At 42.0% G+C, this 14,845-nt stretch overlaps 1 protein-coding gene across 2 annotated transcripts in view; it reads right to left on the bottom strand.

Annotated features, from left to right (window-relative positions):
• SP1 (Sp1 transcription factor) overlaps nucleotides 1-14,845 on the bottom strand; it is a 55,170-nt gene that overhangs the window by 2,768 nt on the left and 37,557 nt on the right. The window contains exons 4-6 of one of the 2 annotated variants that reach the window (XM_028125714.2): nucleotides 11,585-11,753; nucleotides 8,674-8,873; nucleotides 1,705-1,775 (exon numbers count right to left, since the gene is read on the bottom strand). In XM_028125714.2, the coding sequence (XP_027981515.1) occupies nucleotides 1,705-1,775; nucleotides 8,674-8,873; nucleotides 11,585-11,753 (440 nt within the window). Of the gene's footprint in view, nucleotides 1-1,704; nucleotides 1,776-2,755; nucleotides 8,235-8,673; nucleotides 8,874-11,584; nucleotides 11,754-14,845 lie in introns of those variants that run through there. The other variant, XM_028125713.2, reaches the window with a different exon arrangement.

Below are 14,845 nucleotides of genomic sequence, written 5' to 3'. Positions count from 1 at the left end.
TGAAAATGTCCCATAAGCAGTGTGCCAGGTTGAGAGAAAAGGCAGGGCTTAAGATTTGGGATAGCTAAAGAGTGAATGCAACTTGTTTAAGGGGGTGAAAGGTAGAGTAAGGGAAAGGACACAAGACAGGGACACCAACATTTAAGGGACAGAGGAAGAAGTGGCTATGAAGGAGAACCAGGAGTATCAGTCTCACACTCCAAGGGAACAAAGCTCTAAGATGTACATGGTTGCAGGAGGTCTAAGAGGCAAATGAATGGAAGACTACCGGAGCTGGCAACCAGATTGCTGATGAGCTGGCAACCAGATTGCTGATGTTTGTAAGAAACAATTTCGTACATGATAGGTGCTGAACAAAGTGGCCTGAGGGGCTCACTAAAAGAAGACAAAAATTGTCAACTACTTTCACTAACTTTGGAAATGAAAAGAGCTAGATCTGAAGCTTGAAGTGGAAGCAGAGGGACGGGGGAGAGATTTTAACATGCTTATAGGAAGACAAAAGGGAACCCAGGAGAAACTGAAGATGAAAGGGGAAAATACTATCCAAATGAGGAAATGAGGTTAAGAGCACAGCAGGTAGTAGGGCTGACCTTCCAAAGGTCAACATTCTCTCCCAAGAGGAGGAGGGCGCCTGGGTGGCTCAGTCGTTGGGCTGTCTGCCTTCTGCTCAGATCAGGAACCCAGGGTCCAGGGATGGAGCCCCGCATCGGGCTCCCTTCTCCGCGGGAGGCCTGCTTCTCCCTCTCCCACTCCCTCTGTTTGTGTTCCCTCTCTCGCTGTCAAATAAATAAAATCTTAAAAAAAAAAAAAAGGAGGTAAACTAGTATTGGTGAATATATGGCTGTTTGTAGGGAGATGTGAGGGAAGTTTGAGGAAATTCACGCTTAAACATTCTCTCCATGAAATAGGAAGTAAAGCATCTATTAAAAAATGGGATCAGGATTGGGAACCCTGCAATTAATGATTATCTCTCTCACTTACGAGACTATGAAGTATGTGGTGGCAGGACCGGTCTTATTTTTTATCCTCAACCTAGCTCAGTACCCGGGACATAGCAAGGGCCCAATAAATGTTTACTGAATGAATAGATGATACAGCTATTAAAGGCCCATTTAGGGCTACAAAACCAAAACCAAAAACAAACAAAACAAAAAAACCCCAAAACACCCAACTCCTCCCCCCAAAGAATGCCCCCCCAATAAAGCCAAATGTTAAAATGTTATATTGCTAATGGCTAAATAAGGAAATCCAATGGCTGAGTTTACCCATGGCTGAGTGATTGAAAAGCAAAGGGAGTCAAATGAGCAAAGTAATTGAGAATGCTGGTAGTCACTGTATAAACAAGTGACTAAGGATTCTTGGATAGGTAGGAAGGGAAGGGAAACCATAGGCTGATGGGAAATTGGAAAGACTATCAGAATAACTTCAATTTCAGTTTCTGAAAGGGCCATAATCCAGATTCAATCACGTTAGACACAGGCTGCTATTAACTGAATGTAAAATATGTTGGGACTAGATCTTAAGTTTCTAAATACCATTCTCCAATAAAAAGAACGGAGGCTCCTTGGAGAAATGGCTGATTCTAGGGCTGGGGCTGGGAAAATACAAGGTTAAATCTGAAGTATCTTGTTATTGGAAAGTTCTTTAAAAAGTGCTCAAAAAAGGAAAAGGATGTAGACATATCAGAGAGACACAGGAGCCTACCTGAAAGAGCTCCCAATGCCCAGAGCTGGGACAATTTGAGCAATGAAAATAGTGTAGAACTGGATTATAACCTAAGTATAAAATAAACATACATGAGTACATACTAATATAAATTAACGGAGTGAGAAGACACAATTTCCTCAGAATTCCAAATACTCTTATGTAGTTACTTCCATCAGGAAAGGAAACTTAAATTCCCACCAATTCCATTAAGGATGCGCTAGACTTACTGACTTGCTTCCCAAGAATAAGGAAACACAGTGGAGAAAGCTGGCAAACACTACCTTAACTAGGGTGATGAAGGTTAGCATTGGTAATGTCACGTGGCTCCCGTACACCCAAGAGGATGTAATGAGAAAGGCATCTCACACTGTTTCACCTGTGTGGTATTTCTTCCAAAAACCTGGAAGCTCAGTCTAATGACGAAAACTTCAGACAAATTCAGATTGGGGGATATTCTACAAGACACTTGGCCAATACTCCCAGACTGTCAAGGTCATGAAAAATAAGAAAAGACTAAGAAATTGTCACAGACCAGAGGCGTCTGGGGAGACATATCAATGAAATGCAATGTAGCATCCCAGAACGGATCCTGGAACAGAAGGAGGACATCAATGGAAAACCTGGTGAAACCCACAGAGCCTGGGGTTTAGCTAATGTAATGTACTAGCATCAGTTTCTGAGATTTGACAACACACCAAAACAGTATGTTAACAATGGAAAAAAACTGGGTAAGGAGTATATGGAATCTCTCTGCACTCTTTGTAGCTTTCCTTTAAAAGTATTCCAAAATAAAAAGCTTATAAACATTTTTTTTTAAAAAAGAGGTTGGGCCTGCCCCATTCCTCTCGGTCCTCCACATTTCTATGTACTCATGGCACACTGATCTGGTCATGAAACTATTTGCCTGGGAGTTAAGTGTAGGGCAATTGCACTGACTAACATGTATGGGAGCACAACTGTATACCTGGAAAACTTTGTTGGGTACAGTATATGAAGTTATAACCATATTCTCCCCATTCCCACCCTGTCAACACACCAGAGACATGGCTTTTTATTAAAAAAACTTTTTTTTAATTGGTTTACAAAGGAGCTACAGACTACATTGAAACTAATCTTTGTACAAAAAGGCCAAAAAAAAAAAAAAAAGCCCCAAAACACCCAGAGACAAAAGGTAGGGGGGAGAGACAAGAAAGGAAGATACAAAAGAGTAGGAAGAAACTGAAAGACAAGAGATTAGCATCATACATACACAAGATTAGGGGGGAAAAAGAGCAAGAACGATGAGAGAGCATTTAAAAGTATTTCCCCACATGGCCCTGGTGATAATCGGATTGGAATCAACAACAAACACAGCATGAGAATATTAAGAGGTTTAAAAAGGCAACAGTGGTATGGAGACTGGTTATCGCCAGTGTTGAGAAAGAGAAATAAACTTGTTTTAGGCACCAGAGACTGGAGCACTGCCCCTCCCTCCCAGAGGATGACAGACTGGGTAAGAGGAAGCAGGCCCTGGGGCAGCTGCCATTGGTGTGTGTAAAAAGGGTCTCCTCAGGTCAATCTCAGCATATTTCCCCCAGCTTCCCCCAAAGTCTTTGTGCTCTAGACTCCAGGTGAGGGCTATGGGATGCCACTGGGAGAAAACGGTGAAGACCTGCCCTGTCCACACTGTTCAAGAGCAGTTGCTGGGAAAGTGGAGGGCTGGGTCGACAAAGCCCATTCCCCTGTGGAGAAGGCACAGTGTAATTCCTGAAAGTGAGATAGAGGAAAACACACACCCCAGGAGAGGTATTAACAAGAGTCCTCACTACCTGCAACCCCAGCTTAACTCCATTTGTTATGCTTTTTTTTTTTTTTGATACTGAAGGGAGTTGAGGGACAGTTCACCACACCTCTTCTCACTTAAAAGGGACAAGAAAGGCTAGGGGCTCTTTGATAATAAGGAAAGAGGAAAACGGGACAATGTACTCATTTCTCTCAAATGAACGTGGTAGAGGAAATCTTTCTGGGTTTGGGGAAGTCAAACTGGAAAAGACGTCGGGGAGGAAGGAAGCCAGGGACTCCCCTTTTTTACCCTTTCCCAGCCTTCACTCTTAAGGCAAGTGAGCCAAATTGGGAAGAGGGAGTAGGAATTTAAGCTTAAGGCTGCTTAATGTCCTCCTGGGGGCTGGTGTTTAGGGAAGGCAGACAAAGAAAAGAAACAGGTCAACCTCAAAGCTGGTCTGCTCATCCTCCTAGAAGAGGTCTGTACCCCAGGAGGAGAGCCAAGAGAGGCACCAGAGAGAACACAGGCTCCCAAACAAAAGTAATAACCTGCCCATGTTTTATCAGCAGTTTCAAAATCATGTTTTCCGGGATTGGAGGAGTGCCATATCCTCCTCCCTTTCCCCAAAACTACTGCTGCCACCTTTCATCCTTGCATATAAGTTACTGGCTCTCTTCTAAGGGAGATGAAACTCTGAGATTTCACATTTCTCTTCCCCACCCCAAGAGGTTACCCAGCTTTGAATAGGGGGAAGGAGAGCTACGCTAAGGGCCCCTCATTTGAGGAAGCTAGACTATCCGCATTTCCTTGGTACTGGGATCTCCAAAAATTGTTTGCTCTGATCCCAAGGTCCAAAAGGCATCAGGGTACTTACAATTGAATGAAGACTCTAAGCAAGTAGCACCAGGGCTCCCCCAAAGCGTAACAGGGGCCTGATTAACACCCCCCGAAGAACCCCTCAAAAAGTATATAAATTTATTGCGTCCTAGCAAAGATCTGCAGCTTCCAGTATTCACACAATGTGAAGATATTAACAATACAAAATATATTCTGAAAGTCAAACATCTGCAGTTCATAGTGCTTTCTCAGATTTGTTAAAAAAATACAATGCTTAGTTTCCTATATAGGATATACAAAAGCAAAAAATATATATATATATATATGTATATAGTAGAAATAAATCAATCAGCCATAGTAATTTACAGCTTTTGTCTCTAACCCTCCCCCAATCATAATCTTTACCCCACACTTCAGTCTATACTTTCTGGGATCAAGGGTTCTATTTATTCTGAATCAGGCTGAGAAATACCCATTAAATGGCATTCTGCATAGCACCCACAAACAGGGTGCTAGCTGGGAGGTCCCTGAAGGAAGATGGGTGTGGCTTGTTACTGCCCTGGGTTATAAGAGCGACAGTCCAATGGTACACAGATGAATGTGAATGGGCAACCTGAAGGGACAAGGGAATGGGTGCTTTAATATTACCACTGCTCTGGGCATCCCCTGCCCCACAGGTTTGGTCATTTAAAATTTTTAAATAAAAAAAGCAACTCATGAAAAAAATTTTAGAATCAATAAGCCTGTCAGTTACATTAATTTCTGCTGGCCAAAATGTTCAGGGAGAGGGATTTTCAGCAACGAGCTCATGACTCAAGCACTGCTGGCTCCTAAACTTCCTGTGGAAAGCGGCGTACTGCTGCTGGAAGACAGGAGCGGAAGCTGCTTCAGTCTGGGGGCCAAACAAGATACTGCATTTGGAGCTTCCTTGGCAAAATGGAAAGAGGGCAAGTGGAGGGAACGGACTAGGAATTCACTTTTAACAATGCTCATGAAGGGGCTTGAGGGTAAACCAGCATTTCATCCCAGAGAAAATCATCATCAAATAACCTTCTAAACACTTGTAGTCCTCAGCATCATTAAGCTAGTTTATATCAAATAATTTCATAGCGGGGAAGATTCCATTTCCTGAAATGCTCTAGCAAAATACCACACACTCCGGTGAGTTATCCTGCCCCTTTCCTCCAAAAGATGCCTACGTACATGATTACAGACATAAAATAACAGGTTCTGAGTTCTGCCTTTCAGTGGGAATAAAGGGTGTGTGATAAGTGGCTGGGCATGGATGACTTTTACTTCAGTATTAACAGAATTTGATTTGGGGAAAGTTCCTCACAATAGTTCCTGAGTGTATGAAGTCTGCAGAGGAAGGACCAAATGGAGTGAACTACTGTTTAGAATATCAACAGTTATTGTATTTCTGGCTAAACAACAACACAAAATTACCCAGACCCTAATTTGGATAGATTTGATATAAAATATATAGTAGAATCATAGCATCATCTATTTGAAGTCAAGGTAAAAAGATTTATGAAAGAAACTAGGACTCTGCTATAGATCTGGATGTTGGTTTCTCTTTCAAACACAAAAATAGTTTTTTCTTCAAAAGTGCAGTCGAATATCCCCCATCATTAATTGTAACTAATTTAGCATAAGCAAAGAAATGACCTCAGGAACATACCCAGGTTTTAAGATAGATTTCTAGGTAATGGGCCTGAAAGGCATTTTTGAGCTGAATTTGATTTATTTTCCAACAATTTCAAATATAATTTCTCATTTGTGTGTAGATATATACAGGCACAAACACACATACACACACAGTCATACACAAACACTTCATTTTCTATCAGATCAGGGCAATTTTTTATTGCAGGTCTCTTTTAGTATAGGCTAACAGAAAACCTATCCCCAACCTAACAGATTACACACATACACACAGCCATTTCCACACTTCCTCACAGTGAAAAGCTCTCTGACAAGATACCAGAAGGTCAAGAGAGACAATGTTTTAATGGCTGGGCCTTGAGGACAACTCTGGTTGCATTTAAATCTCAGTGCCAAATGCACTAAGAGTTCCCTGCCGCTATAATTTTTGGATCAGTCTCTTCAGGAATCAGGCCATGGAGAAAGCAGGATGGCATCTCCCGATCTCTCCTATAAACCACAGTGGTAAGACAAGATTTCTTTTTGTTCTGGGCTATCATTCCCATGATCGTGTGCTTCTTTTTCCCTTAGGAACCACCCAAGGAAGAGTTAAGGGAAAAGATCAAGGAACCACTGCCTTGCCACTAGTACATGCTCTGGAGTTCTGCAGAATGGAAACTGGGAACAGATTCATTGGCTGATGCTCCTTAACAACATGAGAAAGAAACTACCGGGGATGTTCAAAAGAGGAAGTGCATTTCCTTTCAGAATGTGACCTCAGAAACCCATACACCAAAGCTTAGAGCTACTTTGGAAGACACTGTACAAAAGTCCAAATACTCCACTAACTCCTGAACTGGACTACTATGAGTCACTTCCGCTTCTGGGCACATCATTTTCCTATTGAAAGTCCCTACCTATTACTTGACCACTTTTTGACAGTTTATACAAACTGATCCCAGATTATAACCTTTAAAGGGTCTCTTGTACAATTCCATAGAAGGACTCTTGATACTTAAAGCAGCTAATGACGAGAGGTGCCTTGGACTCTCCAGCGCCAAGACGGTGCCTGCGTCAGTAGTATTTTGAACACTCTCTCCACAGCTACCTCAAGCATCAGCCTGGCTTCAAGGCTCTCCATTCTGCTGCTGGGACCAAGGACCTTAAAAGATTGACAGAAGTGCCTCATCCAAGGATCATTACCAAAACCAAAACATGAAGTGATCAGGTGAGAGAAAGGGAGACAGAAAGGTTGCGTCAAGAAAGGAGTGCAAGAAGCTGATCCCAAATAAAAAGACAAAATTAAGAAAGGAAAAACATTATGTATGTATATATAAACTAAAAGCAGAGCATATGAATGCTTAATCTGGTGGGAAGCCAAGACAACATCTATAGAAAAGCTTGATGTGTCACAACAAGGCTCAGCCATAGGGAAATAAGGCAATATAAAAAAATGACCAAGGTATTTTGGTCACAGAATGGTCTCCTTCCTCCTCCCAGCCAACCCCTGCAAATGCATCTCTATATATCTTTTATATATATATATATATTTATATATATATAATATAGAATCTGTTTTTTTGTTAAAAAGTATTTCAATGATCATATATATTTATCAAGGCATGATGGCTTCAGGAAAGGGGGGATCCATCATGGGGAAGCTGAGAAGGGAAACGCAGGAAGGGGAGGCTGGGGTAAGAAGTATAAGAAACTGGGGTCAAACAAATGCTCATCAAAGGGTGGCACCAACAGAATTTTCACTAATGTTTCCCACTTCAAGGAGGTACTGATGATATAGGTGGGTGCCAAGACCCCATCTCTTCTCTTGTATCCCTCCCCCAATTCTTCCCGCCACCATGCATTTTAATGCCTCATGGCTCTCTCTCCCACATGTCTCTTGGACCCATGCTACCTTGCATCCCAGGGTTGATGGGTATGGCCCATATGTCTCTGGCCCCGGGTGCCTGATCTCAGAAGCCATTGCCACTGATATTAATGGACTGCAGATCTGCCACCTGCATGACGTTGATGCCACTGTTGGCAAGACGGGCAATACCCTCCGGACAGATGGCTTCCATGGCTACCATATTGGTGGTAATAAGGGCTGAAGGGGTGGCAGTGCCGCTGCCTTCTGAACCTGCCCCACTGTCCAGGGGCAAAGTGCCCACACTCAGGGATACACCTGGGCCTCCCTTCTTATTCTGGTGGGTCTTGATATGCTTTGACAGGTGGTCACTCCTCATGAAGCGCTTGGGACACTCAGGGCAGGCAAATTTCTTCTCACCTTAGTAAAAGAAGAGAACGAAGATGAGATACGGACATCTTTGGAAGTAGGGTTACCTTGTCCAATTCACTGTTTTCAAACTATATTAGAATATTAGGCACTCTTAGAAGGTGATAAAAACAAAAATCTGTTGAGTATTTTTTTCTTTGGAAGGTGGAGAAAAATAGGTAAAGCTCAAGGAGTACTCAGAAAGGAGGGACTATAGCAGAAAAGGCAGGACTGAGACTAAGAAGAATAATGGGCCATGGTCCTCCTTTAAAATCCCACTGAAAACCTAGCTCCTTCCTTCTGAAAGCTTTTCCAGATTAACTCCAATTCCATTTATATTCTATACATTCACTTTCAAACTTAAGTTGCTCGGAAATTTAATTATTTCATAGATATATTTTGTGTCTTTCTATTCTATTACTGTTTCTCTCTTCCCCAGGCTGCTCCTCACCTGTATGTGTGCGTTTGTGTCTCTGTAGCTCATCCGAACGTGTAAAGCGTTTCCCACAGTATGACCAGGTACACATGAATGGCCTCTCGCCTGTATGCCAGCGCAAGTGTGCCCGTAGGTGTGAGGTCTTGCCATATACTTTGCCACAACCTTGGATGTGGCAAATGTGCTGTTTCTTTTTGCCAGGGTCCCCAGAGCCCCTGAAAATAAGAACACAACTATTCATCATGCATTCTAGAGACAAAAATTAAAGAACCTCAGTGTCAGCAGTTATTACCTGACCCACTCAAAACTAACCCAAATTTTTATTTTAAAAAAAGGCTTCTCTGGGGGCACCTGGCTGGCGCAGTCAGTAGAGCATGCAACTCTTGATCCTGGGGTCATGAGTTCAAGCCTCACATTGGAGGTAGAGTTTACTTAAAAAAAAAAAAAAAGAAGAAGAAGAAGAAGTACAGACTTCTCTTTAGTACCAAAAGATAAATCTTTAGGGGTGCCTGGATGGCTCAGTCAGTTAAGCATCTGACTCTTGATTTACGTTCTGGTCATGATCTTGGGGTTGTGAGATCAAATCCCGTATTGGGCTCTGCACTGAGCGTGGCGTCTGCTTGAAATTCTCCCTCTCCCTCTGCCCCTACCCCCGCTCACACTCTCTAAATAAGTAAATAAAATTAAATAAAAAGATAAATCTTTAGTTGATTCTGATTCTTAATATCCCAAATTCAAGTTTTAAGTTCCCTCTCTACTGGGTATTTACTCTTTCTTGTTTTTCTATTCCTTAATCATTCTTTTTTTTTTTTTCAAGATTTTATTTATTTGAGAGAGACAGAGAGCACATGAGAGGGGGTAGGGTCAGAGGGAGAAGCAGGCTCCCCGCTGAGCAGGGAGCCCAGTGTGGGACTCGATCCTGAGACTCCAGGATCATGACCTGAGCCGAAGGCAGCCGCTTAACCAACTGAGCCACCCAGGCGCCCTTCTTTAGTCATTCTGATATTTGATGTGTGAAGGGATAATTGCTCTCACGATCACTTGTGAAGTCTGTAAGGCATTTTCTTGTATTTATCACAAATTTTAAATCACAATACAAGCATTTTCCATGGGAAATGTGAATATGGTGCTATTTTTGGCTGGGAACTTACGGAGCAAAAGGTCTCTCCATTTAAACACCTGATGGAGAACATTAAAGAGAACATAATAGTTTACAACTATTAACTTATTTCCTAAAATAAAGGTCAAGAGCCAAATGGTAAAGATTACATTATCAGGGACTTCAGAGCAGAGGAAGATGGGCTGGATAAAAATTAAAACAGGGGAATAAAAACCCTAACTAATTCAAGGTATATGTAAAAATAAATAAATAAATATATATATTCCCTATATGAAGCAGTTCCTAAGCTCCTCTGAGGCATCAGCTCTGAAATGTTTTTGCCAAACCAATTTGTTCCATGTGTAATCCATTAGTGGGCATTGGGGAGATTTCCAAGAGGGACTTTTCTTGGGTTTTAACAGCAGAGGGAAAAAAAACTAACGGAAATGAAATCACAAATAGGTGGAACTCAGAGAGTTACCTTTGAAAATTTAAATCCACTTTTTTTTTAATATTTTATTTATATATTTGACAGAGAGAGAGACAGTTAGAGACGGAACACAAGCAGGGGGAGAGGGAGAAGCAGGCTTCCCACAGAGCAGGGAGCGGCTCGACACAGGGCTCGATCCCAGGACCCTGGGATCATGACCCAAGCCAAAGGCAGGCGCTTAACAACTGAACCCCCACCCAGGCGCCCCAAGTTTTGTTAGAGGGAAACTCTATTGTACTCATGCTTTTTTTTTTTAAGATTTTATTTTTATTTATTTATTTTTAAAGATTTTATTTATTTATTCATGAGAGACAGAGGAGGAGAGAGAGAGAGAGAAGCAGAGGGAGAAGCAGGCTCCCAAGGAGCAGGGAGCCCGATGTGGGACTCGATCCCAGGAACCTGGGATCATGACCTGAGCCGAAGGCAGACGCTTAACCATCTGAGCCACCCAGGCGCCCAAGATTTTATTATTTTTAAGAATCTCTACACCCAACATGGGACTCGGACTTACAACCCCATCATCAGGAGTCACACACTCCACTGACTGAGCCAGTCAGGTACCCCTCAGTGCTTCTGATTCAGATTTTTCCTGTAATGTAGGTTAACCTATAAAGAACTCAGATTATATTTAGTTTTGTTGCTTTTCTTATTTTTGTATCTTTGTACTTATTTTTGTTGGGACAAAACTTTAACAGATTTTATTTCCAAAGGCATTAAAAAAATCTGTATGACTTTCTATTCTCTTTCAAAAGCAGTGAGTTGAAGAAAAAGAACATAACTTGGAACTCTCCAGAAATCATACTGAATAAAACTGAATATTCCACCAATAAGAAAAATTTGCCAGAACTTTGTTCTGTAGGACAGATTAGATTCCAGGATGGAAGAATTTTCTATCTGGAGTAAGCATTTCTGTCTATTTTGAGGGAAAATAAGACTCTATAAACCCTTATGATTCTCACACAGCCACTGTAAAAAATCATTACAGTAGGGATGTTTCTTTTTCTTTGCAAGACTATTTTATAAGCAACCTTGTTAAAACCATTTCAAAACAGACATATGGTAACAATCATTTGACCAGTTGGCTCCATGTGATTACCTTATCTCTGGAGAAGGCAGGCACCTATTAAGGCCCAAGGTCTTAGAGTAGATGAAAGGATCAGAGCTGGAACCAAAATCCTATAATATAACCCAATCAAATGTACTGTACTATCTCTGGTCCCTTTGCAACACTGCCAAGTCTTAAATGTTAAAAAATTAACCCTCTTCTGCTTACCTCCAAATCCATTAATTTTTCTCCTTTATACCCTTAAGAGACTGGCTTGGCTGGGTCAACTTACCTTCCTTCACTGTCTTTACAGTAGGGGCAGGTGCATGCTTCCCGCCGGGTCCTCCGACCAGCTTGGGGCTGGGGATCTGGGCTGTTTTCCCCTTCTTCTCCACCTGCTGTGTCATCATGTATTCCATCACCACCAGCTCCATGGAGGCCAAGCTGAGCTCCATGATCACCTTAAATTAAGAGAATAAAGGGTCAAGGTGGGAAGTAGAGGAGATTGTCAAGCTGTGGTCATTTCAGTGACACTTTACGTTTATAGCACCATTTCCTCACAGCTTTGAAGTCATATTTACTGATACTGCCGTCCATTCATGAAATCTCAAGAATCAATTTGTATTTGAAAATACAAAGAGCTAGTAAATATATAAAAACATGGTCAGTCTCATTTAAATTTTATTTTTTTTTTGAGGGGGGGAAGGGGCAGAGGGAGCAAGAGAATCTTAAGCAGGCTCCACACCCAGCGCAGAGCCCAATACAGAGCTCACTCTCACAACCCTGAGATCATGCTATGAGCCAAAATCAAGAGTCAGACGCTTAACTAAGCTACCTGGGCGCCTCTCTTTTTTTTATTTTTTTAAGATTTTCTTTTTAAGTAATCTCTATACCCAGTGTGGGGCTCAAACTTATAATCCTGAGATCAAGAGTCACATGCTCTACCAACTGAGCCAGCCAGGTACCCCATTCTCATTTAATTTTTCAAATGCAACTCTAGGGGCACCTGGGTGGCTCAGTCAGGCCTCTGCCTTTGAATGATTCCAGGGTCCTGGGATAGAGCCCCACATCAGGCTCCCTGCTCAGCGGGGAGTCCGCTCCTCCATCCTCCTCTGCCTGCCACTCCCTCTCTGCTTGTGTGCATGCTCTCTCTCAAATAAATAAATAAAATCTTTAAAAAATAAAAATAAAATAAAATTCAACTCTAGGTGGACTTTTGTAATTTTTCACCTATCAGATCACAAAAAGTTAAAACAAACAAAAAAACACGAGAAGCCTAAATTCTAATAATGCATAGCATTAGCAAGGACATGGGGAAAGAGGCTTTTTTTTTCTTTAAGATTTTATTTATTTGACAGAGAGAGACACAGCAAGAGAAGGAACACAAGCAGGGGGTGTGGTAGAGGGAGAAGCAGGCTTCCCGCCAAGCAGGGAGCCCGATGCGGGGCTCGATCCCATGACCCTGAGATCATGACCTGAGCCAAAGGCAGACGCTTAATGACTGAGCCACCCAAGCACCCCGGAAATAGGCATTTTTTAAAAAAAGATCTGATTCATTCGTCAGAGACAGACAGCATATAAGCAGGGGAGCGGCAAGCAGAGGGAGAAGCAGGCTCCTAGCTGAGCAAGGACCCCGATGCGGGACTCAATTCCAGGGCCCCGGGATCATGACCTGAGCCAAAGGCAGATGCTTAACTGACTGAGCCACCCAGGTGTGCCAGGAAATAGGCACTTTTATATATAGGTTGTGATAAATCAGTACATTTTGAAGTCCAATTTGGCAGTATTATTAAAAATTTAGGGGCTACTGGCTGGCTCAGTTGGTGAAGCATGTGACTCTTGATCTCCAGGTCATGAGTTCAAGTCCCATGTTGGGTATAGAGCTTACTTAAAAAAAAATTAAATTACATTTAGAAAAAATTTAAATGTGTACCTTCAAATTAATTCCACTTTGAATCAGCAATGTCCTATGGATATACTCATGAGTATACAAAAATATGTGACAATAATATTTTCTATAGCTTTATAACAACAAAGAATGAGAAACCATCAAATGGTACACATCAGAGTAGTTAAGTAAATTATGACAAACTTCTGCAACTGAACACTATACACCCATGGAAAAGAATGAGATAAAGTTATGTGCTGTTACAGAAGATGGTCATAACCCAGTATATTGATTTTATGAAGCACTAATGGGTCACACTTAACGTTTTCAAACACTTCTCTAGGCCAATGGACAAAAGTAATGTTTCAAAAGAAGAGGTAACATATCCTCAAGTTTTCAAAGCATCAACCAACAAGAAGTATTCACCTATGAAAGCACCTTGTGAAAAAGTTAATGACTCTATCCTTACTTAAGATTTCTATAGAGATTTTATTTTTTAAAAGATTTTATTTATTTATTTGACAGAGAGAGACAGTGAGAGAGGGAACACAAGCAGGGGGAGTGGGAGAGGGAGAAGCAGGCTCCCCACTGAGCAGGGAGCCCGATGTGGGGCTCGGTCCCAAGACCCTGGGATCATGACCTGAGCCAAAGGCAGATGCTTAATGACTGAGCCACCCAGGCGCCCCTATAAATGGAGATTTAAAATTGGCTTGCTTTGTTTTTACCTGTTGTATAAAGAAACAAACAACAGCTACAAATCTCACCTCCTGGTTTTACTTCTGTACCTAATCTCCACTCTTTTCAGTGCATCAACATAATTTTGAGTTACTATGCCTAATAATAAGCTCTCCTCACTCTACCACTTCTTTTATTTATTTAGCTATTTATTTATAGATTTTATTTATTTAACAGAGAGAGAGCGTGAGCGCACAAGCAGGGGGAGCGGCAGGCAGAGGGAGGAGGCTTCCTGCTGAGCCAGGAGCCAATGCAGGACTCGATCCCAGGACCCTGGGATCATGACTGAGTGAAGGCAGATGCTTAACGGACTGAGCCACCCAGGCATCCCTAAGATTTTATTAAGGGGGAGGGGCAGAGGAGGAGGGAGAGAGAGTCTTTTGGTTTTTTTTTTTTTTAGATTTTATTTATTTGACAGAGAGAGAGAGCGCAAGCCCGATGTGAGGCTCAATTCCAGGACCCTGGGATCATGACCTGAACTGAAGGCAGATGCTTAACCAATTGAGCCACCCAGGCGCCCCAGGAGAGAGAGTCTTAAGCAGACTCCCTGCTGGGTGTGGAAGCCCAACCCACGTTGGCTCAATCTCAGGACCTTGAGATCACGACCCAAGCAGAAACCAAGAGTCCAATGTTTAACTGACTGTACCACCCAGGTGCCCCTCACTCTACCACTTCTAAGCACCAGCCTATGGAATTAAATAAAATAAATTGGAACGTTTTGAGATTTTCATGATACTGGCAGAGCTAAACTGGAAGGACTGGAGTACAGCGCTGAGAACAGGTTTTGGAGTAGGACAGATGTAGATATGAGTCCCTGCACAGCCATTTGATTAGCTTTTTGACAGTGAGTCAGTAAAACTTCTCTAGTTATCAGTTTCTACCTTAGCAAAAACTGGGATGAAATATTATCAATCTCAGAAAATTACTGTG

This window comes from Eumetopias jubatus, unplaced genomic scaffold (assembly GCF_037043125.1).
Source record: "Eumetopias jubatus isolate StellerSeaLion01/CBP00866 unplaced genomic scaffold, mEumJub1_p1.0 scaffold_8, whole genome shotgun sequence".
Lineage (NCBI taxonomy): Eukaryota > Metazoa > Chordata > Mammalia > Carnivora > Otariidae > Eumetopias > Eumetopias jubatus.
This window is presented reverse-complemented; position numbering and strand designations above follow the sequence as displayed.